Source organism: Odocoileus virginianus, chromosome 23, assembly GCF_023699985.2.
Source record: "Odocoileus virginianus isolate 20LAN1187 ecotype Illinois chromosome 23, Ovbor_1.2, whole genome shotgun sequence".
Classification (NCBI taxonomy): domain Eukaryota; kingdom Metazoa; phylum Chordata; class Mammalia; order Artiodactyla; family Cervidae; genus Odocoileus; species Odocoileus virginianus.
The window spans coordinates 9,411,352-9,433,747 of NC_069696.1; the positions used below are offsets into that span (position 1 = coordinate 9,411,352).

The following is a 22,396-nucleotide window of genomic DNA, read 5'->3' on the forward strand; positions in this document are numbered from 1 at the left end:
GTCTGCATTGGGAGTTTGCTCCTGCTGTGCTGGGGTGGGGGGGTGGTTGCTGTTTCCTATGGGATCTGCTGTCCTCTCTGGGTGACCTGAACAGGGAGTGGCCGCGATGCACTCATGTTGGTTCAGATGCTGAGGTCAGCAGGGCTTGGACTCAAACACCCAGGTGACTTACAGAAGGGAGCCTGGGGCAATGTCCTGAGATTTGCCTCTTTCCTTGCCCAAGGTGGGAGCTGCTAGACCCAGAGCCCCACTGTTCTTTGCCTCTGTTGCTTCTTTGGGTTCGTTTATTCTTCCTTGGTCATAGCACACCCTGTGAAGTTTGTCATCTAGTTTAAAATGAACTCATACAGACCTGACAACTTAACAATCATCCGTCTACTGCTGCGTTAATAAGTTGTTGCTCCCAAACTTGGAGGATGAAAACATCAGTAACCATTTCTCACTCCTAGTTCCTGTGGGCCAGAAATTTGGGAGCACCTTGGCCGGGTTCTGGCCCTGATTCACTCAGTAAATCGCTGTCCAGATTGTTGGCCAGGCCACTGGTTATCTGAAGCTTATGCTTTGGCTGGAGCACTTCACCTGCTTGCAAGATGGCGTGCTTACCTGCCTAGCAAGGTCATGCTGGGCTTTGGCAAGTGGTCTAGTTCCTCTCGAGGCGGGCCTCTCTTAGGACTGCCTAAATGTTTTCACAGCAGTGGTGTCTTGCCCCAGAGCAATCAAAGAAAGAGAGCTGGGTGGAAGTTATCCTTCTTATGACCAGGTCTCAGAGGCCTTGTAGCATCACTGTACCACATTCTGGCCAGCTGTTAAGTCTGCTGCACTTCCCAGGGGAGCAGGGCTGGCCACCACCATTTCAAGGCATGAGGAGACATCTGAAGCTCACGTGCAGGTTTTCCTCGCTAATTTTTCCATTTATTCAGCTGTTATTCAATCTCTAATGTGCCAGGTAGTCCAGATACATGTAAATAAGACAAATAAAGCTTGATCCCAAACCTCAAGGGACTTATAGAGCAGGTAGGACAGCAGCTACCATTTGGGTGGTGCTTTAGAGCTTAATGAGAGCCTCCACACAGGTTCTCGTTCTGCCTTCCCAGTGGCAGCTGTGTGATTGCTACAGCTGGTTGTGTCACCAGGGCCCATCTCTTCTGGCCCTCAGATGATGGAGGATTTTCTCAGGTGGATAGAACTTGACTCTGTGACTGTAAATAGCCATTGTGACTATAAATCCCTTGTACTTTCTCCTACCACAGGCTGTGTTCCTGGTGGCTGCTGTATCATTCCTGAGCCCAGGCGAGGAAACTGAGACTGCAGTCACCAAACAGCTCTTGACACTTCAATTCCTTGCTTTTCTCACCATTCTGTGCCATCCCTTGGGGTGCACTGCCCTGAATACTCCGCTGACAGGTGCTGTTGTCTTTCTTCTTGCAGAAAGCCCTGGGTGTGCGGCAGTACCATGTGGCCTCAGTCCTGTGCCAACGGGCCAAGGTGGCCATGAGCCACTTCGAACCCAATGAGTACATCCGCTATGACCTGCTCGAGAAGAACATTAACATTGTCCGCAAACGGTAAGGCTATAGAGCAAGCTGTGGAGATGGCGAGAGGGTCGGTGTTTCTGGTGTTCCCTGCCCCTCTCAGACAGTGTCAGAGGTGCTTGGCGGAGGACGATGGTGACAGGGTCTAGGCATTGAGGGCATAGCGGTCGCTGCTGCAGAAGGGTGTTCTGAATCACTGTGGGCCTTCCGCCCTCTCTGCCAAGGAAAAGCCTGGAGATGTGGGCCCCAGGGAAGATCTCAGGCCCTCTTTGGTGCTGTGGCCTGAACGTCCCAGCTACCCTTCCCAGGACAGACGATTGGCTCTGGGCCACTCCTCTGGGATCTGCCAGGTCCAGGGACTTCGGAATTTCTATATTTCCTCTTTGGTCCATCAGCCCAGGGGAGAACTCAACCTTGAGACTCAGAAAGAAGCTCAGACGGGAACTTGAGCATCCCTTTTTTCTGGACCTCTCTTTGCCCATGTGGCGAAGTGGCAGCCGTCTTGCTCTGCTGTTCTGAGTGCCAGGTTGTGGGCTGGATGCTGACTCAGGAGATGGGATGGACAAAATCCCACAAGAGGATGAGGGATGGGGGCTGGTCCTGCATACCAAGCAGCACTGCTCCTGGAGCGTGAACCACTGCAGACAGAGCTGCACGCCTGCCTGTCGGGTGACATGGCCCTGGCAGCATGCGAGAACCAGTATGAGTACACACAGCATCCCCGCTTAGAGCTGACGTGTGGGCGCAGGTGGACAGAACCACGCAGTGAGCGAGGGACTGGACCTTGTCCAGTGCTCTGGCCACTGCGCCACTTTGCTTCCGCCTTACTGGTATCCTCACCTTAGTTTTAAGGGTCAGGGACTATCTTAGTCTTTATCTCCAATAGCCTCCAGCATAGCATCACCTAATTACAATAAGGACCTCTAACGTCCATCAAGGGTGTTCATTTGATTCAGTTGGTATGAACTTTACTACTCAGATGTGGCTCGTGGATCAGCGGCATCGGTTTCAGCAAGCAGCCTGGGGGCTTGTTAGACATAGAGAACCTCAGGCCATGCCCCAGGCCCACTGAGTCAGAATCTGCAGTTTTCACAGGAGCCGCAGGTGACTGAGGGGACATCAGACTGTGAGGAGCGCTGGCTACTTTCCCAGTGGGTTCTGACGTGCAGTCAGGGTTGAAACTACTGTCTTCATCACTTTGCGAACTTGCGCAAATACTTTTTACACAGAAAACACTTACTTTATTTATTCTTAGAGTTCTCAAATCACAGCTCAATGGAAAAAGAATGGATTTTCCTTTAGTCTGCAAAAACACCTCCCCCTGCTTGGGAGAAGTAACACAGAAGGTTGCTTTCCATAACTTCACAAAAGAGTTTTCACCATTTTGTCTTTGCTTCAAAAAGTTAATAAAAAAACTGCCCTTGGGTTTAAATTTTTTTGGTTTTAATTTTTATCAGCGAAATTAACCCTCCCCTTAAAAGTTTTCCTTTGCCTTTTTATTCCAACCTTGCACCAACCAGAAAAGTCCAATCAATAACTTTGGGCATTTTCCAGATTAGTACAGACTAGGGATGTTCTGTTTTCATTGTTGCCATAGAGAAGTGGTTCTCACTGAAGGTGGGGGTGAGGGGTTGATTTTTGTCCCCCAGGGAAATTTAGCAATGTCTGGAGACTTTGTAGGTTGTCCTAACCCGGGGTGGGTGGTAGTTGACTATTATCTAGTGGGTAGAGGCCAAGAATACTGTCAGATACCCTGCAGTATGGAAGACAGCCCCTGAGATAAAGAATCATCTGGCCCAAACTGTCAGTGGTGCCACAGTTGAGAGACCCTTCCATAGAAAAAAGAAGGTGGAAGTGGGGCCATTCTAGAAAAATGCTAGAGGATTAGGCTAGATGTAAGGGTGTTTCAGAGGGCCAGGGTCCTGCACGGGGGCGACTCCTCTACCCTGTGACAGAGGGGCCTGATTCTGTTCCTGGGAACTGAGTCTCTGTATTCAGTGAAGCGGGGCCACAGATGGACATTGAGAATCCATTTTGCCGTCCCACTTAATCCCCACAGAAATGTGATGATGAACTCGTCCTTAGCTTTTTTATACAGCTTCAGGCATTTGCTGTCAAGGTCTTTGGTTTGAAAGCCCATGTGCTACTTTTCACCGCCCCTGGGACGCAAGAAGAGGGGCTCTGCCCTGCGCAGCGAGTCGCTGCCTGCTCACCAGCCAGGGAGCTGCTCCACTGAAGGGGGCAGGCTCTACTCCAGGCCAGGGCTGTTTTATTCAGGCTCTCAGGACAGCAGAGCGGAGAGGCTCTCAGCGTTGCCGGTTGCTCTGCAGCTGCCCACAGAGCCAGCAGCCTAGGGAGCTTTTGCTCTCAGGGGGTGAAGTCAGCTTGGGGGTGCGGGGCTGGCACCCAGGCCAGCAGAAGGGCCTGTCTTTGCTTCCCCGCAGAGTCGTATTGGTAACAGCAGTAGCAGTGATGATAGTAATGGAACACTGGCTACAGGCCGGGCTGGACCCTGAGTTTCTAGGTGTTATTGAGAAGACAGTATAAGGCCACAGTGGCTCCTTGCCTTCCAGCTTGTCCACTCGCTGCCTCATGACCAGGGTCAAGGTTCTTCACCTCACTGGGCTTAGGTTGCTCCTCTGTGTTGTGAGAATAAAGTGACTTCTGTACATCCAAGTATAGATGTATATAGTGCTTAGGGCAGTGCTGGTCTAAAAGCGCTAGGATAAAACTATGACAGAAAGCAGATCAGTGGTTGCCGGGGGATGGGGGCAGGAGGGAGGGATCATAAAGGGAAACGAGGAGACTTTGGGGTGGTGGGTGTGTGCGTTGTCTCGATGTGGTGATGATTTCATGGATATGTTCATATGTCAGAATTGATCAGTTGTGCACTTTAAATATGTGCAGTCTGTTACACACCGGTTATACCTTGGTGAAGATGCTTAAAAACGTGTGCTGAATGAGCACTGTTGTCTCTTTCCAGTACCATCCCTGGCCCTTAGAGACGGACTGGTGAGCTCCCGGCTTATCTGGTTACACAGTGGGTTTAATAATAGAGTCAGGTCTAAACTCTGACTCTGAGTCCAGTTTGTGTGTGTGTGTGTGTGGTTCGTTGGGTATGAGTGGAACTCTGCCCTTTTGAGGAGGCCTCAGGTTTGGCTTAAGCTTTGCGAATGGTGGAAGGCAGAGTGTGAGGTCCAGGCAGATGGGCTATGCCGAGTGGGGGTGGGGAGTGGTGAGAGGTGGCCCCCACGTAGGGAGGTCAGTGTGGGGGGGAGGCTGTGACGAGAGGCAGCTGCGCCTCCCCAGGCACCCTGACGGGAAGGGAGGGCGGGGCCCCGCAGGGAAACAGGGTCTAGGAACAGGGGCTTGTGAGGCTGGCGTCAGGTTCTGTTCTGAAAGCTGGCAGCCTCACCCGTCTTAGTGGGGTGAGAGCAAGCGGGGCTGATGAGGAAGGCTTTAGCATAATAGGGTGATGAGGCTTCCAGCACCCAAGGTGGAGGGTTGTGGGTGCAGGGCGGGGAGGATGGGGTGAGGGCGTCGCCGGGCGGATTCTCTGTGTCCCGGTGGGCTGACTGCACGGGGGTGGTGGCCGTGGCCTGAGAGATGTAGAGGATCCAGGGCGAGGCTTCCACCTGAGAACCTGAGCTTTGACTGTAACTCTGCTGAGTCTCCCTGTCACCTCTTGGTCGTTTTACTCAATGACGAGGATATAGTAATGATTAAACAGTGAGACGTAGATGAAAAAAGTGCTCATCAGATAATAGGGATTTAATATGCTGGGAAAGTAAATGTCCTTCAGGGAAAAAAGAAACCCCTCCCCCTCTTGTGGTATTGTCATTCTTCAAGTGATTTTGGACCCGGTGCATGCCAGGCGCTGTGCTGTGTGCTGGGGGTACCGATTCATCTCCACCTCAGGCACAGGGTCCCCTCCCTGGCTGCTGTCAAGGTTGCCTTGTACTTGAGAGGGCCTGGCTGTGGGCATACAGGATCATGCAGCCCTCCCTTCTCCCGCCAGGCTGAACCGGCCTCTGACCCTCTCAGAGAAGATCGTGTATGGACACCTGGATGACCCGGCCAACCAGGAGATCGAGCGGGGCAAGACATACCTGCGACTGCGGCCTGACCGCGTGGCCATGCAGGATGCCACGGCCCAGATGGCCATGCTGCAGTTCATCAGCAGCGGCCTGCCCAAGGTCGCCGTGCCGTCCACCATCCACTGTGACCATCTGATCGAGGCCCAGCTTGGCGGGGAGAAGGACCTGCGTCGGGCCAAGGTGAGCTGAAGGTGGTGGGGAGGTGGGCAGTGGCTGTGACGTGGGATGAGAGGCAACGCCTTTGAACGAGGGCATCGCCCCCCAGTTCTAAGGTTTGGTTCTCTGGTTTAGTCTTGTTGTTGTTCTCTTCTGCCTCTAAAAATACCACTTGCTCTTTGTGAAGATGTTAGAAAACACTGAGAAAACCTAGAGAAAACAAAATCATCCATAGTCTTAGCCATACTGAAGGCCCTTCTTCTGTAATAAAACAGCGTGAGGTAAATGGTGCAGGTAGCAGGTTCTGATCCATGTCTCCAGTCGCTCTGGAGAGGCATCACTCGTTCTTGCCAGGCCCCTGGGGACCTCGGCAGGGAGGTGGGTGAACAGTGTCACTGTTGGTAAACTTGAGGCGTCCAAGTTGTGTGCAGTCCTACAACTGCACGGGGGTGAGGCTAGGGCCAGACCCTTCTCCCAGCTCCCACTTACTGATAACCCCTTGTGGGCTTTCTTCTGTGATTTTGGCTTAACAAGGTGGAAGGGGCTGGCTGCCACACTGAACACCTTGGATTACCCTCTCTCTTCCTTTAGGAAGCCGAATTCACGCACCTTCTTCCGGGCTCTGCTGTGGTACCTTTGTGTGTACCCGTTCTTGGCAACATGCGGTCTCTCCCAGCTCTGGGCCTCCACCCTCCATCCAGTCATGGAAGTGGGCCCCGCTCTTGGGGGCCGTTGGCAGGAGCTGAATGCTGGCAGGGCTGCAGCCCGGCCGGGCACAGAGCAGGGCACGCAATTGAAAGTGCTTCGGCTCCCAGGGTCAGCACAGCTCAGCAAGCCTCTCAGACCCTTGGGAAAGGCGCAGGGCAGCTTTCCCACTCAGGCCCCTTCTGCCCACCCACTCACTGTGTCCTGGCAGCACCGGCTGACCCGTGGTTTCCATGTTAGCAGCAGCCGTGGTACCTGGTAACATGACGGGGTCCTGCGGTGTGGGGACTGGGTCCTCTTCAGCCTGAGAGATGCATGACCGCCCACAGCAGGGCCACCCCCCTTGGGAGTTGGCCCGCCCCTGACTTTATGGATTAAAATCTACCTTCTGGAGATGAGAATCACAGAGTCGTGGGGTCTCAGAACCCAATTCCTGCTTTATTTCACCCATGTTTATTGAACATTGATTTTACGCCAGGCACTGTGCTGAGATTCAGTATGAATGTGGATCTTAGAGGCCAGCAGAGAGACAGCAGCTAAGCAGTCACGCAGACTGGTAACTGCCAGTCTGTACATGTATGCTGAAGGAAGAGTGTGGACTCTGTAAGATGCGTGTGGAGTCGGGGAGGATGTAACATGTAAGCTGAGACCAGAACAGATGAGGAAGCACATTCTAGACAGAGCACAGTTCCTAAAGGCCTTGAGGCTGGAAGAAACCCTGATGCCTTTGTGGAGCTGGAAGGGGGCCTGTAGGCCTGGAGCCCTGAGGTGGGCAGGGCAAGAGCAGGCAGGGCCTTGAGGACTCTGGACAGGAGAGTGGTCAGATTTCCATGTATTTGTAAAGGCTCCCTCTGGTTGGAGCTCAGAGAGGCAGAGTGATGTGTCCAGGGTCACACAGACCACCAGAGAGGTATCTAGGCTGAGTCAGGTGCAGACAGCGGCACGCTCCGTGCCCACCTTGCTGTCTCCCCCACCTTCCCCTCGCCACCCGCAGAGACACAGGAACAAGTGTGGCCACAGCCACCTGCCTCCTGCCCTTGGTACCAGTTATGTTAGTGACTGATTTGTAAATGAGGAAATCAACGGATTAATTATTAATCAGAGACTGCTGTGGGGACCCAGGCTCTTTGTCTGCCACTCATTCATTTGGGGGAACCACACATGCCCTCAGAAGGATGTGTGGTTGGTCTGAGGTTTATTTTATTATTATTACTTCTAATCTTTATGTATTTGGCTGCGCCAGATCTTATGTGCAATATGTGGGATCTAATTCCTGGACCAGGGGTTGAAGCCAGGCCCCCTGCATTGGGAGTGTGGAGTCGTAGCCACACTGGACCACTGGGAAAGTCCAGTGGTCTGAAGTGTAAATGAAGGGGACTGCATGCTTTGAGGGTATTTCTTGGAGGGCCTAGTGGAGCCCACAGTGAGTGCCTCCTCTGCCTGTGGTACCATCCCTTTTGTCCTTGAGTTCTCACCTGTCCAGGGATATGCTTGGTCGTCCAGTTAAACTTTGGCCTCATGTCCATATTCTGGGGTAGTCTTCCCTTCTCCCTGGGGAAGTTGCCTTTGAATTACAGGCATATTGGTTACCATCTTGCTGTCTGTTTGGCTGAAACCTACAGTTGAGAACATGGTCCATCTGACAGTCTTTCATTTGGGGCCCATGAAACATATTACCAAGTGTTGAGCACCTACCTACCACATGTTAGACAGTCTAGGTGTTCTGAGATATAGTCTCTGTGAGGGCAGTAGCTTTGTTCTTATTACAGTGTGGCGTCGGGTTCTGGCTGCACGGGCCTGGATTCAAACTCTGACTTGTCTGTTTAACCCTAGGGTCTTGAGCAAGACCTCTGAGTTTCTGTTTTTGCATCTGTAAAATGGGGTTTGTTTTGGCTTGGTACCATTTCCATAGTGGGCATTCAGTAAACGTTAGCCAGGATTACATACAAGGCATCCGAGGCTCCAAAGGAGAACAGCACCCACCATGAGGCGTGGTGGAACCGGGTGGCCCACTCCATCCCACTGCTTCCCTTTGACAGTTCCCCTCCCCACACCATGCCCCAGTTAGTTCTGTGGGGTTTTGCTGCCCCCTCACTGCTGGCCTTGACCAAGGACTTGGGTGCCAGAAGGACCCTTCTACAAATAAGGAAGCTGAGACCCAGGACGGGGAAGGGATTTGTTCTGGACCTACTCCCTGGCCATGTGTCACAGAACTGGGCTCCGTCTCTGTGCCCTGGTCTTTCTCCTGGGCCTGCCGGCCAAGACTTGTGGGCTGGCATCCAAGCCCTTTGGGAATTATTTGTAGAAGGCCTCCAGGAGAGGACCTGTCTTTCCAGTGCCAGCATTTCAGTCATAGGAGAGAGGAGGTAGAGGGAGGGAGGCATGAGCAAACTGTTTCTAATGCCCCGGTTATTGACTTCTCTCAACAGGATATAAACCAGGAAGTGTATAATTTCCTGGCCACCGCAGGCGCCAAGTATGGCGTCGGCTTCTGGAGGCCTGGCTCTGGGATCATCCACCAGGTAAGGCAGGGCCTGGCCGCCTTGGGGTGGGCGGAGGAGAGGGCTGCCCTCCGGGTCTGTGAGCAGGGGCCTCCGCGGGCAACTGGATGACGTCTTCATCAACCCTTACATTTCGTTGTGTCAAGTTACACATTCTCACTCTCCATGTGAGAATTTAAAATAGTCCCTTCTGACCAGCATTTTAAGGTTGGCATGTTTTGTGCTATACCTTCTTCTGAACATTCGTACATATTGCAGTGTGTTTTGTTTTGCCTTTCTCCACAAGCATCATACCTTGTTGGGTGGATTGCTAATACTTGATGAGACAGGCACTCTGCAGATAGTAACTTCTACGCAGTGCTCGCCGTGACCCGGTGAGTCTGGTGGTTTTAATGTCCGCACCTTACAGATGAAGAAGCTAAGGAATGGAGATTTAATCTCCTTGCCCAGGGACATTCCGGCTGGCTGATTGTGGAGTCAGGCTCCTGCGAACATCCAGGCAGCCTGACCCTGGGGCCCGTGCTCTGCCCGCTCTGCGGTCTCCTATCACACCGGGCGCTCATCCCCTCTCAGTACAGGGGGTGCCCCTCAGAGTCTTGGGCCATTTGCTGGAGTTCTGCAGTGGGGAGGTACCACAGGTCATGTGGCCACATCAGCCAGAAGCTCTTCTAGGTGTCCCCAGGGGTGACTATTCTCTTGATAGGCAGTTCTATCAAGTATGTATGTGTGTGTGTGTGTGTGTTTCTGGGGAGATGGTGGATTAGCTTTCATCAGAGGTGTCTGCTCAGGACTACTGGATGGCATGTGGGGTGTGTGCTGGTGTGTTTTCACCTGCCTTCCATCCTCGGTGTGAAACCTGCCTCTGTGTACCTTCCCAAGGTGACCCTTCTCCCCACCTCCAGCCTAGGCCTCACTTCCAGATGCGCTGAGTCAGGCTGTAACCCTACCCTGCCTGGGCTCCCACACTGCCCCACTCTGAAACCAGAGCCCACAGATCACCACTCTGCCCTTTCAAACCCTCTCCCTTGCCAGGAAGGGGCTCCCTGCAAATGGCAGCTCACATTGGTCTTCACGGGCCAGAAGGCCTCTCTCAGCGGCAGGGCGAGGGAGTCAGGTGCACCCAACCTTGGCTTTTTGTCATCAAGGGGACCCCAATCCAAGCATCCCCTGTTCCACCTGAGTACAGATGCCCAGGCCTTTTTGGGAGATTTTGGGCCAAGGTTTTTAAAAAGAAAGTTCCTAGGGACCGTGTGATCTCTGTGCAACTTTCCTCTTCTCCCCCCCCACCGCCCCCCACGTTAGGCAGCTTCAATCCGCCATGTCCACAGCAAACCTTAGTCCCTTCCCCTCTGCATCAAATGCCCTGGCAGATTCCTCCTCCACCGTGCTGCCTCCTGGTTCCCTCTGTGCAGCCCTGGCCCTCCGGTGCCCAGCACGGGGCTCTCTGTGGCCCTCTGTGGGACCCTTCGCATATGACCACGGAGTGCGCCATGCGCCCTGTGGGGACCGGCCTGTGGCTTGTTTACTCCTCTCAGCGCTGGGCCCGCGGCCAGGTCAGTACAGAATAGGTCCTCAGTGCGCGTGGCTCCTGCAGATAGATGCTGAATTTCCAGTTTTATGTTCTCAGTGTTAGTCCAGCCTAAAAATACACTTCTTCCCCACCACACCCCCACCTGCCTAACCGAATGGAGCTGACCGCTGAGGTCGCTGTCACAACCAGCTTCTTTGTGATGCTTTCTGCAGTCCTCGGGTCTGTGCTGACCACTCCTTTCTGGACGTGGACCATGCTCACACTCTACACTGTGTGATCATAATGAATTCTGTGTGTCTGGTCTTCATGGAGCAGGCTTTTACAACCTTGAGGAGTTTTGGAAATTAACTAGTTTTAAATCTTTGTATTTGCCAATGTTAGGAGGGCTGGAGAAGTGAAACAGGTAAACAGTGTTCTCTGCAACAGTGATTTTGTTAGGGATTCTCTCCATGTTGGCCTCTTCCAGCCAGCTGGCTCATTTCTGGGGAAGGAACCAGGTCTTCTAACTTCCTGCATTCCCAAGAGGCGAGACCCCTCAGACCTTGCTCAGTCTGCTGAGCAAATGCCTCACTCAAGGCAGAGGCCCTGGGATTTCCGTAATATTCCAGGGAACCTGCCCATCTCTCAGTTGGTCTTGACAATTCATAAGAGCCTTTCACCGCTCTGATCTCGTTTAGCATCCCCGACATCCATATACATGTGTGTTGGGGCATAAATCCATATGACGGTGAACCACAGAACCTTAGGTGAAGGCTCTTGGCTGCAAAATAAGGAGACTACCTCCCCCAGGTATTATTACAGCTTGAGGGACATGCTTCCATCACGTCCTCCCGGTGATCCAGTGAGGAAAGCACTATTGTCCACTGCTCTTTACAGATGGGAAGCAGAGGCTTGGAGAGAAGTGCATTGCCTGGGGCTCACAGCTGGGTGGTAGGGCCAGAACTCAGACCCAAACATGGTTCCGTTTGGCCGCAGCTCTCCTTGAGCAACCCCGCAGCCTCAGCGTGTCCAGCACCTCCGGTGGTGGGCGGGGCTGCTCTGGGATTGCTGCCCCTGTGGCTGCATCAGGTATCTTGGGGGGAAATGCTCACTGCCAGCTCCTTCCTTCCCTGTGCTGGAGCCAGCTGTGGAAGATTGTCCGCTCTCTGGAGAAGCCAGATAAGCACACTCCACACATCCACCACGTGAGGCAGTATTATCGGAGGCACCTTTCAGCAGTCAGCATTTCCCCCGGGCTTGTCACAGGACACACTCTTGTATCCCAGGCCATCTGGTTCTCTCCACCATCCTGGGGTCAGGATGGTGCAGCCATTCTTAATACTGTGCTAACAGATGAGAAAACTGAGGTCCAGGGAGGCAACTTACTAGTCCAAGTCATACAGTCAGGAGCTGTCAGAGCTGTTACTGAGCCCAAGCTACCAGTCTCCCAGGTCTCTAGCTCATCTAGGCCACACTGGAAAGGCCCCGTGCAGGAGGCGTGCCTAGGATTAGCTCAGTGGCCCAGTGTCGGCAGCGGGCAGTCTTGCAGACCCCATTGGAGCCCTAAGCTCCTTTCTTTGCTAAGGGCTTTTAAGACCTTGGATTCTTTTTCAGATCATTCTGGAAAACTATGCATACCCTGGGGTTCTTCTGATTGGCACTGATTCCCACACCCCCAATGGGGGTGGCCTGGGGGGCATCTGCATTGGAGTCGGGGGTGCTGATGCTGTGGACGTCATGGCTGGGATCCCCTGGGAGCTGAAGTGCCCCAAGGTGAGACGTGGGGAGGTGCTCGTATCGGGGTGACAGCAGAGGGGTAGTTGGTGGGGCGAGTAGGAGATGTGGGACACACAGGAGTTGAGAGCATAGGTCAGGTTCAGCTCTCTCTGGGAAGGAGGCAGGGATAAATAAGCCTGAGTGGGAATTCCAGCAGGAGATACTGGTTGGAACATGGCGCATGACACATGGGCCTGTGCCTGCTTTCTGGCCCCACCTATTCAGGTGATTGGCGTGAAGCTGACAGGCTCCCTCTCCGGCTGGACCTCACCTAAAGATGTGATCCTGAAGGTGGCGGGTATCCTCACAGTGAAAGGTGGCACGGGCGCCATCGTGGAGTACCACGGGCCTGGAGTAGACTCCATTTCCTGTACCGGTGAGGACGGCGGCTGCGGGGCGTGCTCCCAGCCTTTGCGGCCCGATGGGCCTGTGGTTGAGCTATAGAAGCAGTGGCTGGCCTGCCCATGAGACTCTGGCCAGTCAGTTTGGGAACTTGCGATGGACTCTTAGAGGTAGAGGGGAGGTGGTCTAGTCCAGGCCCTTCATTTAATGGGACATTGGGTCCCCTCGAGGATGGCAGGTTACTTGCCTGTGGCCACATGGAGTTAGGGGCTGAGCCAGCGTGGCCGTGGCCATGGGCTGCCTTGAGTGATCCAGAAGAATCCACAGAAGGTGGAGGTGGTGGGCGGGGACTCAGAGCAGGGCTTCAGTCACAGAGCAGCCCCATTCTCACACCCTCCCTTGCCTGGAGTCAGAGCCTCACTCTTCCTTTGGGTTAGAGACCATCACCTGTTAGTCTCTAAGACCAGGTGGGAGCCAGCCCCCTCCCTTCTCGTCACTCCTGGTGATCTGGCCTCCATGCTTGGGCCCTCAGAAATCCAAGTAGAGTTGAAATGAGCCTGAGATGGTTCAGTCCAGCCTTCCCTGCCTGCCTCAGCTCCATAGCACCCCCACAGAGCTGCAGTTCAGCTGGCCCTTGTATCCCTCCAGTGATGCAGGGCTCACTCCTGTAAGTAGCTCTTACTGCTGATGGATGTTCAGTTAGGAAATTGGCAGCAAGCACAAACCCGTGTCCGAGCAACCCCGTGGGGCTGGAGCACTGGTTGCAGTCAGCACGTCTATAACCTCTCCAGTTCTGTGGGCGGCTCTGTGGTCTAGGCCATAGAGGTCGTTCCAGTATTATAGCTGGAAAACCCCAGGCCCAGAAACATTTCCACTGTGGTATGGCTGAAAGCATGCAGGCCTGCCCATTAGGCAGGCAGACCAAGTCCTGAAGGCCACACTGGCATTCGCTTTATGGCACGACCATGGACCTCTCTGAGTCAGTTCCCTCACCTGCAGATGGACACAGCAACAGCTGGGCGGTCTCACCAGGTCAGCTCTCATCACATGGTGGCCATCTAGTTTGCCGAGTGGGCCAGCCAGGCCTGGAGTTGGAACTTGGCTCATAAGGCCAGAATCTTGTGTTCTCCCCAAATCCAGCAGCCACCCTGACAGCCGGGACACGGCTCCAGCCCCGTGGCCTCTTTTTCCCTGGCCATCCTTTTAACCCTGGACCGCAAGGGCAGTGAGAGCGAAGGAAGGAGTGATGCCAGCTCCCTAGTGCAAAGACGTGTGTGACCTTTAGCAGATGTGGGGGCCTCGCCCAGCTGCTGAGCCAGCCCTGTGGGTTCTCTCTCTGCAGGCATGGCGACCATCTGCAACATGGGCGCAGAAATTGGGGCCACCACTTCAGTGTTCCCTTACAACCACAGGATGAAGAAATACCTGAGCAAGACTGGCCGCGCAGGTGAGCCACTGGGGCTCCTAATCCCGCATCTCTGAACCGACCTCACGGCTTTGAGAAGCCCCTGGGTCTGTGAGAGGTTATGTCTGTGACTGCTCCTGAGTGGGCTTCTGTAGCTCTCAGCTTCTCAGAGGCTTTGGCCTCTCAGCGTGAAACATTGTGGCTCAGGGATTTAGTTCCCTTGAAAGGGCATCCTTGGGATTTAGTTTCCCCCAAAAGGGCATCTGAATTCGGTTTTTCTTGGCCTGGTCCCTGGCGCCCTCTATGGGAAGCTCTGGAAATGACGTGGATTTGCTTCTGTTTGTAATTCCTACTCTAGCAGGGGAGGAGGAAAAACATTTGGTGTAAGAACCATTTTCTCAGCCTTCCCCAACAGCTTCCCTGAGGTTTGAGCTTAGCTTCTTTGAAACCCAGAGTTGGAAATGGGGCCTGGGGAGAGCTTGTTGGGTCTTCTGAAGAGAGGTGATTGGTGGAGCCAGAGTCTGGGGGACCTGGGGAGAGCTTGTCACTTTGTTTCCAAGCTCTCTGTACATAGAATCCTACCTGGAAGACTCTTCCTTTGATTTAATTATCAAGTAACTTCTCTAAAGTTCAGCGCTTCTCCTCTCCCTGACTCTGAACCCCGAGTCTGTGCCTTTCCTCAGTGTCCCCGTGTTCCCGGGCCTCTCGTGTTGTGCTGTGACCCCCGGCTCACTGATGGCGCCTCCGTGGGACTGTGCATCCCCGGGGGCAGGCACTGTGCATCCCCGGGGGCAGGCACTGTGCATCCCCGGGGGCAGGCACTGTGTCCTCTGCTGCTCTTTTCTTCCTTTGTTTGCCCAGTCAGTGCCTGGGGCCCGGAGTGTGTGGCCAGTGCTGGGTAACTGGTTCTGATGGATGAATGGATGGAGTCTTGTGACCAGTTTCTGTCTTGCATGCTTCAGTCTCCCTCCCTTGTTGATTTCAGACATTGCCAACCTTGCCGATGAATTCAAGGATCACTTGGTACCTGACTCTGGCTGCCATTATGACCAGCTGATTGAGATTAACCTCAGTGAGGTGAGGCTGGGAGTTGGTTCCAGGGGGTTTCTGAGGGTGGGGTGGTTCAGGCGCCATCTGGAGACGTCTGGTGGGCCTTGGGGGGGCTCCGGCAGGCCCCTGGCTGCACACCCAGCAAGGCTTTTGATCTTTTGGTTCTCCGGCTGGTCATTCAGAAACGTTCAGTTTGCCCCTAACTCAGCTCTCAGAGAAGCCAAGATTTTACCCTTGAGCTTGCACTTTTGTGAGAATTCAGGGGGCAGGGTCTAAGATTCCAAGCCTGACCCCGGTACCCTGAGACCTGTAGATCAGGTAGCATTTGGAAGGCCAGAGGAAAGATGGGCTGGAGGAGCCAAAGTAGCAGACAGAGCAGCTGAGGGTTTAGGCCCTCCTGCCAGCCTGCACAAGTTCAAATCCTGACTCTGCCACTTAAGCCTGTGACCTTACTTAAGGCCACTATGGGCCTCACTTCATCATGTGTAAAACCTGAGGCAGTCATGGGAACTGAATGAGCTAATTCATGTCATAACTGTTGCTGATATTCATTGCGGGCTAATTGGGTGCCAGGCACTTCACTCAGTGCTTCATGTTGGTGATAAGTAGCATCACGTATAAAATGTCTGGCCTCCAGATTCCAGAAGCACCACCTCACAGGAGATAACGGGCTGAGGGAACCGGCAGCCTTGATTCATCCCACGCCTCTACTGTCTCCAAGCCTGTGACCTTGGGCAAGGCAGGCAGCTCTGCCATCTGCAGACAGGAGATAATGACCTTGGGGGTTGGAGGGCTCCAGGAGTGGGTGCATGGACAGTGCCCGCTGCTCGGGCCCTTCTTAGGATGAGGTTTGAGCTGTAGATTGAGAGCTGGCCTCCCAGGTCCACTGTGACTGGGTGAGCAGGAGCCAGGCCACCTCTGAAGGAGAGAGCTGTCCACACACCAAGCTGAGTTCCTCCTCACCCCTGCCCCCACTTCTTTCACTTCAGCTGAAGCCGCACATCAATGGGCCCTTCACCCCCGACCTGGCTCACCCTGTGGCAGAAGTGGGCAGTGTGGCAGAGAAGGAGGGGTGGCCCTTGGACATCCGAGTGGGTGAGTACCCCCGCCCCCAGCCCCAGAACCAGCAGGTCCGCCCAGGGCTGTGGACCATTGCCCGTGCTTACCGTGGGGCCTTTCCTGAATGGTTCAGGCACTTTCTAAAATAGTTTTTTTCCCTCCATGGCTTTTTAAAGAAATTATTTTTTCTTGGTATAAAAGAAATATGTATCAGTGTAGAGACTATTGACAAAACAAGAATTTTAAAACAGCCCTAACCTCCACCTTCAGCCAGAACCAGCTCTTTGTATACGCCCATGCTGCTGTGTGTAAATTTTCTGTTTTGCAAACATTTCCTCTTACCAGCTACCATGCCTGGTTTTACTTACATGCTTTACACACAAACACTGGCATGTTGGTATCACTGTTGTCATGGTTCTGTGAAGCACGTGAACCCGGGTGGCCTGAGAGTGACTCTGACTCTGCCACTTCGTAGCTGGGTGACGGTGAGCTCATTACTTCACCCCCTGTGCCTCGGTTCCCCAGCTCTGAAATGGGGGTGATACAGTTAAAATTGCCAGGAGGAGGGACGTGTTGAGGGGTGATGAGAGCTTCCGACGGTGCCTAGCATGAAGTGCTGTGCAGTGGGTGCAGCCTTGTTAGTTGAAGTAAATAAAAAGAAATCTTTGGTAGCTTAATAATTAGAACATAAATCACTGAACTGGTAAGACAGACTGTCTCTCTCTATAGACAGTGTGATATCATTCGGTTTTTATTGGCTTTTTTAATAACTATGATAGACTTCTTTAAAAGAATTCTTTTCTTCCTGATTATAAAACCAAGTAGAAAGCCAGAGAATGCTACAAAGTATAAAATAAAGTGGGCCTCTAAGTCCTTCCCCAGCAGCGGTCCCTGTCAGTATTCTAGTGGGGGCCCTCCAGCATGTGTCCACATACAGACTGTTCACTCTAAGACTGTGGGTTCACACGCTGCCAGTGTGTTCAGCATCATGCTCGGGGGCCACAGTTTCTCTTAAGTGTCTGGGCTGAGAGGACAGACAGTGAGGTAGGTTGCTTCCAACTTCTCTCTGTTGGGAGCAGAGTCGGTGAACCCTTGACCGGGTGTGGATCGTTTGCGGTCAGGTGGAGAGCTCTGGTCACTCTCCTCCTGATGGTCCGTCCCCCCACCCACCATGCACCAGGTCTGATTGGCAGCTGTACCAACTCCAGCTACGAAGACATGGGCCGCTCCGCAGCTGTGGCCAAGCAGGCGCTGGCTCATGGACTCAAGTGCAAGTCCCAGTTCACCATCACGCCAGGCTCGGAGCAGATCCGCGCCACCATTGAGCGGGATGGTTATGTGAGTGCCCGCACGCCGCGCCCCTGCTCCCCCACCATCCCTCTGATGAGGAACGTGGCTGCCACAGCCTTGTACGCAGGGGCCTGTGCCCCGGGGTTCCCGCCAGCCTGCCCCTGACCCCTCCCCGTCCCCTCTCCCCGCTACAGGCACAGATCCTGAGGGATGTGGGTGGCATCGTCCTGGCCAATGCCTGCGGCCCCTGCATTGGCCAGTGGGACAGGTGAGAAGCACAGGGTTTTTTTTTTTTTTAATGTATTTTTTTAATGTATTTTTTTTTAAATCAAAGGATAATTGCTGTACAGAATTTTGTTGTTTTCTGCCAAAGAAGCATAGTTTTATAGGACGGCCCCTTGTGTCCTGGGGTACAGAGCCTCAGATGTTGAGGGTAGATGCCCTTAGGGTGGAGCTTCCAGGACTGTAGGATATTAGAAGACTTTTCTGGGCAGGACTAGAAAGTTGGGCTGGAGGTAAAGAGGAAGAGTCCCCCGCAGTGCTGAGTGGCCGCCTGGCCGAAGCCTGGGGTGGGGGAGTGGGAAGGAGCTAGGGAGGCCTCATCCTAACGCACACAGCGGGGGGCTCAGATGGACCCTCCTGAAAGGACGCCATGGCCCCGGTCAGGGATCCTTGGTCTGGCCTCTTGTCTTACGTGTGGCTTCTAACGAACCTCAGTGATGCCTGAGGTTCCTTCCTGCTCTGTGGGTGTGAGTTGAGCCCTGGGGGGAGGTGACCATTTCCAGGTCTTTTTCCATTTCCCCCTCCTCTGCCATGAGCTTGACAGGTAGGCCAGGTGACAAGGCTAGATGTCCCTAACTGTGTCCCCTCCGACCTGGCAGGAAGGACATCAAGAAGGGGGAGAAGAACACCATCGTCACCTCCTACAACAGGAACTTCACAGGCCGCAACGACGCAAACCCCGAGACCCACGCCTTTGTCACGTCCCCAGAGGTGAGGCTCCGCCCTAACCCGTGATAGCCTCTGGGGGCCCTGCCCTGGCCAGTCAGGGGAGTAGGGGCCCTGCAGGGCTGCTGAAGGAATGTTGGCATCACAGGGCCAGGGGTTGTCAGAGCAGAAACCAAGAGCCACAGGCCTTGCCGGCCCCAGGCATCGAGTTCCCTGGGTGTGCCCTGCCTGGCTCCCCTCAGCCCCGGGAGTCTGAGGTTTTGTTAGGGTCACCACCGGGGACAGAGGGCAGTCCTGCCTCCCCGGCCACATGGGTCCCGTTGGTGACCTGTGAACAGCGCAGGAGGCGCTTGCGCTGCCCGAGCCAGGAGGGAGGCCGTGCTGTCACGATGAGCAGTGAGCTGCATGCTCTGGGCACGTAGTAGTTTTCCGCGCGCAGTCTTCTGACCCATTTTTTTCCTGCGCTGGGTCTTGGTGGTGGTACGCAGGCTTTTCTCTAGTTGCAGCGAACAGGGGTCACTCTTGTTGCTTGTTGGGTTTCTGACTGCGGTGACTTCTCTTTCTGCAGAGCATGGGCTCCAGGGTGCAAGGGCTCAGAAATTGTGGTGCACAGACTTAACTGCCCCATGGCATATGGAATCTTCCCGGACCAGGGATCAAACCCATGTCCCCTCCTTTGGCAGGGGGATTCTTAACTACTGAACCACCAGGGAAATCCATGACTTGGTTTTTAAAGGAGCGTTCTAGAAATACTTTGGCCCCTTACATGTTTTCAGTGCCCATTAAGAACACACTCATCACAGGAGCATTTCTGTGCCAGGGCCTCTTGGGGTCCAGCACTGGCCCTGCCCAAGGAGGCACTGAGGTCCAGGCCCCGGGGGGCGGTAGAGGTGGGTGCATGAGTCCTCTGCAGGCCCTGCTCCCAGAGACTGCCACAGCTCCCGCCTGCGAGGGGAAGAGCGGTCGTGGAGAATCTGGAAATTTTCTGGCTCCACCTCAGTTTCTGCCTAGTTTTCTGCTGAGGTGAAGGGATGGGAGGGGTTTGGTGCGCACGACAGACTGGCCGCCTCCATTCCAGATTGTCACAGCCCTGGCCATTGCTGGCACCCTCAAGTTCAACCCAGAGACTGACTTCCTGACGGGCAAGGACGGCAAGAAGTTCAAGCTGGAGGCTCCAGACGCCGATGAGCTTCCCCGAGCGGTGAGCAGGCGCGGCCTCTGCCACCCGTCCTGCGGGCCCACTTCAGCCCGAGGCTCAGGGCTGCTGAGATGCTTCTGGCCCAGGAAGGGTGCTTGCCGGGAGGGAGAGCTTGGCACCCGGGGAGCTTGCATGCCGTGAGACCCCGTCCACGTGGGTCTGAGGGCTTGGCACCCAACGTGCCCTATCGCCTGCTGCAGGAGTTCGACCCCGGACAGGACACCTACCAGCACCCCCCCAAGGACAGCAGCGGGCAGCAGGTGGATGTGAGTCCCACCAGCCAGCGCCTGCAGCTCCTGGAGCCTTTCGACAAGTGGGACGGCCGAGACCTGGAGGACCTGCAGATCCTCATCAAGGTCAGCGACTCGGGGACGCGCGAACAGCCCTGCTGCCTGCGCACCCTGCCCTAATGGGCAGGAGGGCCCGGGGAACCACGCGGGCCCCCATGGGCCCCGGTGGAGGACACGGTCAAGAGTCAGGCGGAGGCAGGAAGGGAGGTTGCGGAGGAGTGAGGCGATCTGTGTCCCCCTTTCTACTGCTCTGTGCCAGGCCAGCTGCTCAGGGTCCTCTGGGGGTGTGGGCGGACACAGTGTTAGGAGCGCAGATGAGCAACTGTGATCCTCACAGCAGGTCTCCATGCGCTGGGCTTGACCAGACACGCTCTGGTGCCGTCGATTCCTGGTTGCCGTCGATTTCCCGTGGTTGAGCATCAGGGATAGGGTGTGTGTCTGGGAGCTGAGCAGAGCGGCCAGAGGCCTTGGAGCCACGCCACACAGGCTGTTTACTGCGGCATCTGCAGGCAGTGACACAGCCACCGTTAAAAGCCCACATGGTAGACGAAATGATCATCGCCAGCCAGAACCCAGACACGTCCCAGAGCTTGTCTGTCTCTGGCATGAGTCTGCAGCTGGTCTTCCAACCTGGGCATCTCCTACCTGGGGGCCTCGGGCTGAAGAGCGAGTGAGCAAACACATGGGTCCTCCGTGCCTGGCTCTGCCCCCTTGAGGGACGGGGGACAGCCTTGCCTGAACCCTCTTGGCCAGAGCGTTGATGACACCAAGACTGCAACCCGTATCAGAGCCTGACCCGCTTCTCCTGTCCCCACTGTCTGCGTCCAGAGGGCCTGTCCATCCACCACTTAGAGCCCACACCCGACCTCTGTTCTCTGCTCACCCACCCAAGGTCAAAGGGAAGTGTACCACCGACCACATCTCGGCTGCCGGTCCCTGGCTTAAGTTCCGTGGGCACCTGGACAACATCTCCAACAACCTGCTCATTGGCGCCATCAATGTGGAAAACGGCAAGGCCAACTCTGTGCGCAACGCCGTCACCCAGGAGTTCGGTCCTGTCCCTGACACCGCCCGCTACTACAAGGTGGGCCCGAGCTGGGGGGTAGGGATGGGGTTCTCTGGAGCTTCCTGATGGCCAGGTCGCGCACTCCACTCAGGGAAAGGGGGGGGGGGGGGTCCACACTTGCAGCTTTGCAGGGGAATGGTGTCCCAGCGCCACCGAGGCAGCCCCGTGTCTGTCACCCCCGCTGCCCTGAGCTCTGAGTCACAGGAGGGTCACACCTTCCAGGCCCTGCGGACAGCCACGCCCTGTCTCATCCTGTCTTCTGAGGGCCTGGCTGGGGCTGGATTCAGCTCTAACTTCACCTGTCCTTGGGGTGCAGGTGAGGCGGGGGGCTCTGGTCCCTTGACCTGTGAGCCTTAGGAGGCCTGAGGGCTGAGCAGGAGGTGGGCCAGTGCCGCCTCTTCCTCATAAACTCACTCCTTACTCATCCCTGACAGAAACATGGCATCCGGTGGGTGGTGATAGGAGATGAAAACTATGGTGAGGGTTCGAGCCGGGAGCACGCGGCCCTGGAGCCTCGCCACCTCGGGGGCCGGGCCATCATCACCAAGAGCTTCGCCAGGATCCACGGTGAGCAGGAGCCCAGTCCCAGCCCCACCCGCCTCCCCTCACTGGCAACCCAGGGTCACCCGGCCCGCAGTGCCTGGCAGGGTCAGAGCCACGTGGCTGGTCTCCAGGGTGTGTCCATGGAGACCCCACGCCCCCCTGGCCTCCAGCCTCGGCCCCTTCAGATTTGTTGGTTCTGACACCACAGCTCCCCATCCCCGGCATATACTGGTTTCGCTTCCACACTTGGAGCAGTTGAGATCCAGGGCATGTGGTCAGAGGACCGTCTCTGATTGTCAGAGGCCTCAGGGAAACACAGGCACGCAAGCACACTCGCCTAGGGCCCCACATCACTGGGAGAGCAGCCAAGCTAGTCCTTGTGGTCAGTGACCCAGGTTTGTCCCCATGTGGCAGGGCCACGTGACCCTCCCAGAGCCCTAACTGGACTTGGCTGGTGAGGTTCCTCACAGAGAAGGGTGGGACAGGACCTGCCCACTATGGACTGCTGCCCTCTGCCTTCTAGAAACCAACCTGAAGAAGCAGGGCCTGCTGCCCCTTACCTTCGCTGACCCAGCTGACTACAACAAGATTCACCCTGTGGACAAGCTGACCATCCAGGGCCTGAAGGACTTTGCCCCTGGCAAGGTCAGGGGGCAGGGAAGGAGGGTGGGCCAGCCAAGCCCATTTCTCCCAGGGCCCTCCTGAGAGGGGAGGAAAGGGTTGCCTTCCTACACCTAGCCTTCCTTCTATGAGCCACTGTTCCAGCTAGAAGGGCCCCTGAATTCTCCAGGTAATCCCCAAGAAGGAAGGAAGTGCCCTCCCAGAGATGAAGGTAAAGCCAGCTCAGGCCTCCATTCCATCCAGTCACTGGCCCAGGCCTGGCACTCGGCAGCCAGAGCCCACACCCCACAGGGCCCTGTGGTCCCAA

The 22,396-nt window shown here is 55.1% G+C and overlaps 1 protein-coding gene and 1 long non-coding RNA gene across 2 annotated transcripts in view; one reads left to right on the plus strand and one right to left on the minus strand.

The window, feature by feature from the left end:
* Window positions 1-22,396, plus strand: part of ACO2 (aconitase 2) — a 46,772-nt gene that overhangs the window by 23,677 nt on the left and 699 nt on the right. The window contains exons 2-17 of the mRNA XM_020876973.2: window positions 1,429-1,565; window positions 5,551-5,809; window positions 8,920-9,012; window positions 12,116-12,274; window positions 12,503-12,653; window positions 13,962-14,066; window positions 15,010-15,101; window positions 16,064-16,169; window positions 17,314-17,471; window positions 17,618-17,691; window positions 18,305-18,416; window positions 19,450-19,572; window positions 19,770-19,925; window positions 20,752-20,943; window positions 21,360-21,492; window positions 21,992-22,113. Of these exons, the coding sequence (XP_020732632.1) occupies window positions 1,429-1,565; window positions 5,551-5,809; window positions 8,920-9,012; window positions 12,116-12,274; window positions 12,503-12,653; window positions 13,962-14,066; window positions 15,010-15,101; window positions 16,064-16,169; window positions 17,314-17,471; window positions 17,618-17,691; window positions 18,305-18,416; window positions 19,450-19,572; window positions 19,770-19,925; window positions 20,752-20,943; window positions 21,360-21,492; window positions 21,992-22,113 (2,172 nt within the window). The remainder of the gene's footprint in view (window positions 1-1,428; window positions 1,566-5,550; window positions 5,810-8,919; window positions 9,013-12,115; window positions 12,275-12,502; window positions 12,654-13,961; window positions 14,067-15,009; window positions 15,102-16,063; window positions 16,170-17,313; window positions 17,472-17,617; window positions 17,692-18,304; window positions 18,417-19,449; window positions 19,573-19,769; window positions 19,926-20,751; window positions 20,944-21,359; window positions 21,493-21,991; window positions 22,114-22,396) is intronic.
* On the minus strand, window positions 5,274-8,581 carry LOC139030563 (uncharacterized). Its single transcript, XR_011482933.1, has 2 exons — window positions 7,966-8,581; window positions 5,274-5,995 (listed from the first exon to the last, which is right to left on the minus strand). It is a non-coding gene; the product is annotated as an uncharacterized lncRNA (long non-coding RNA).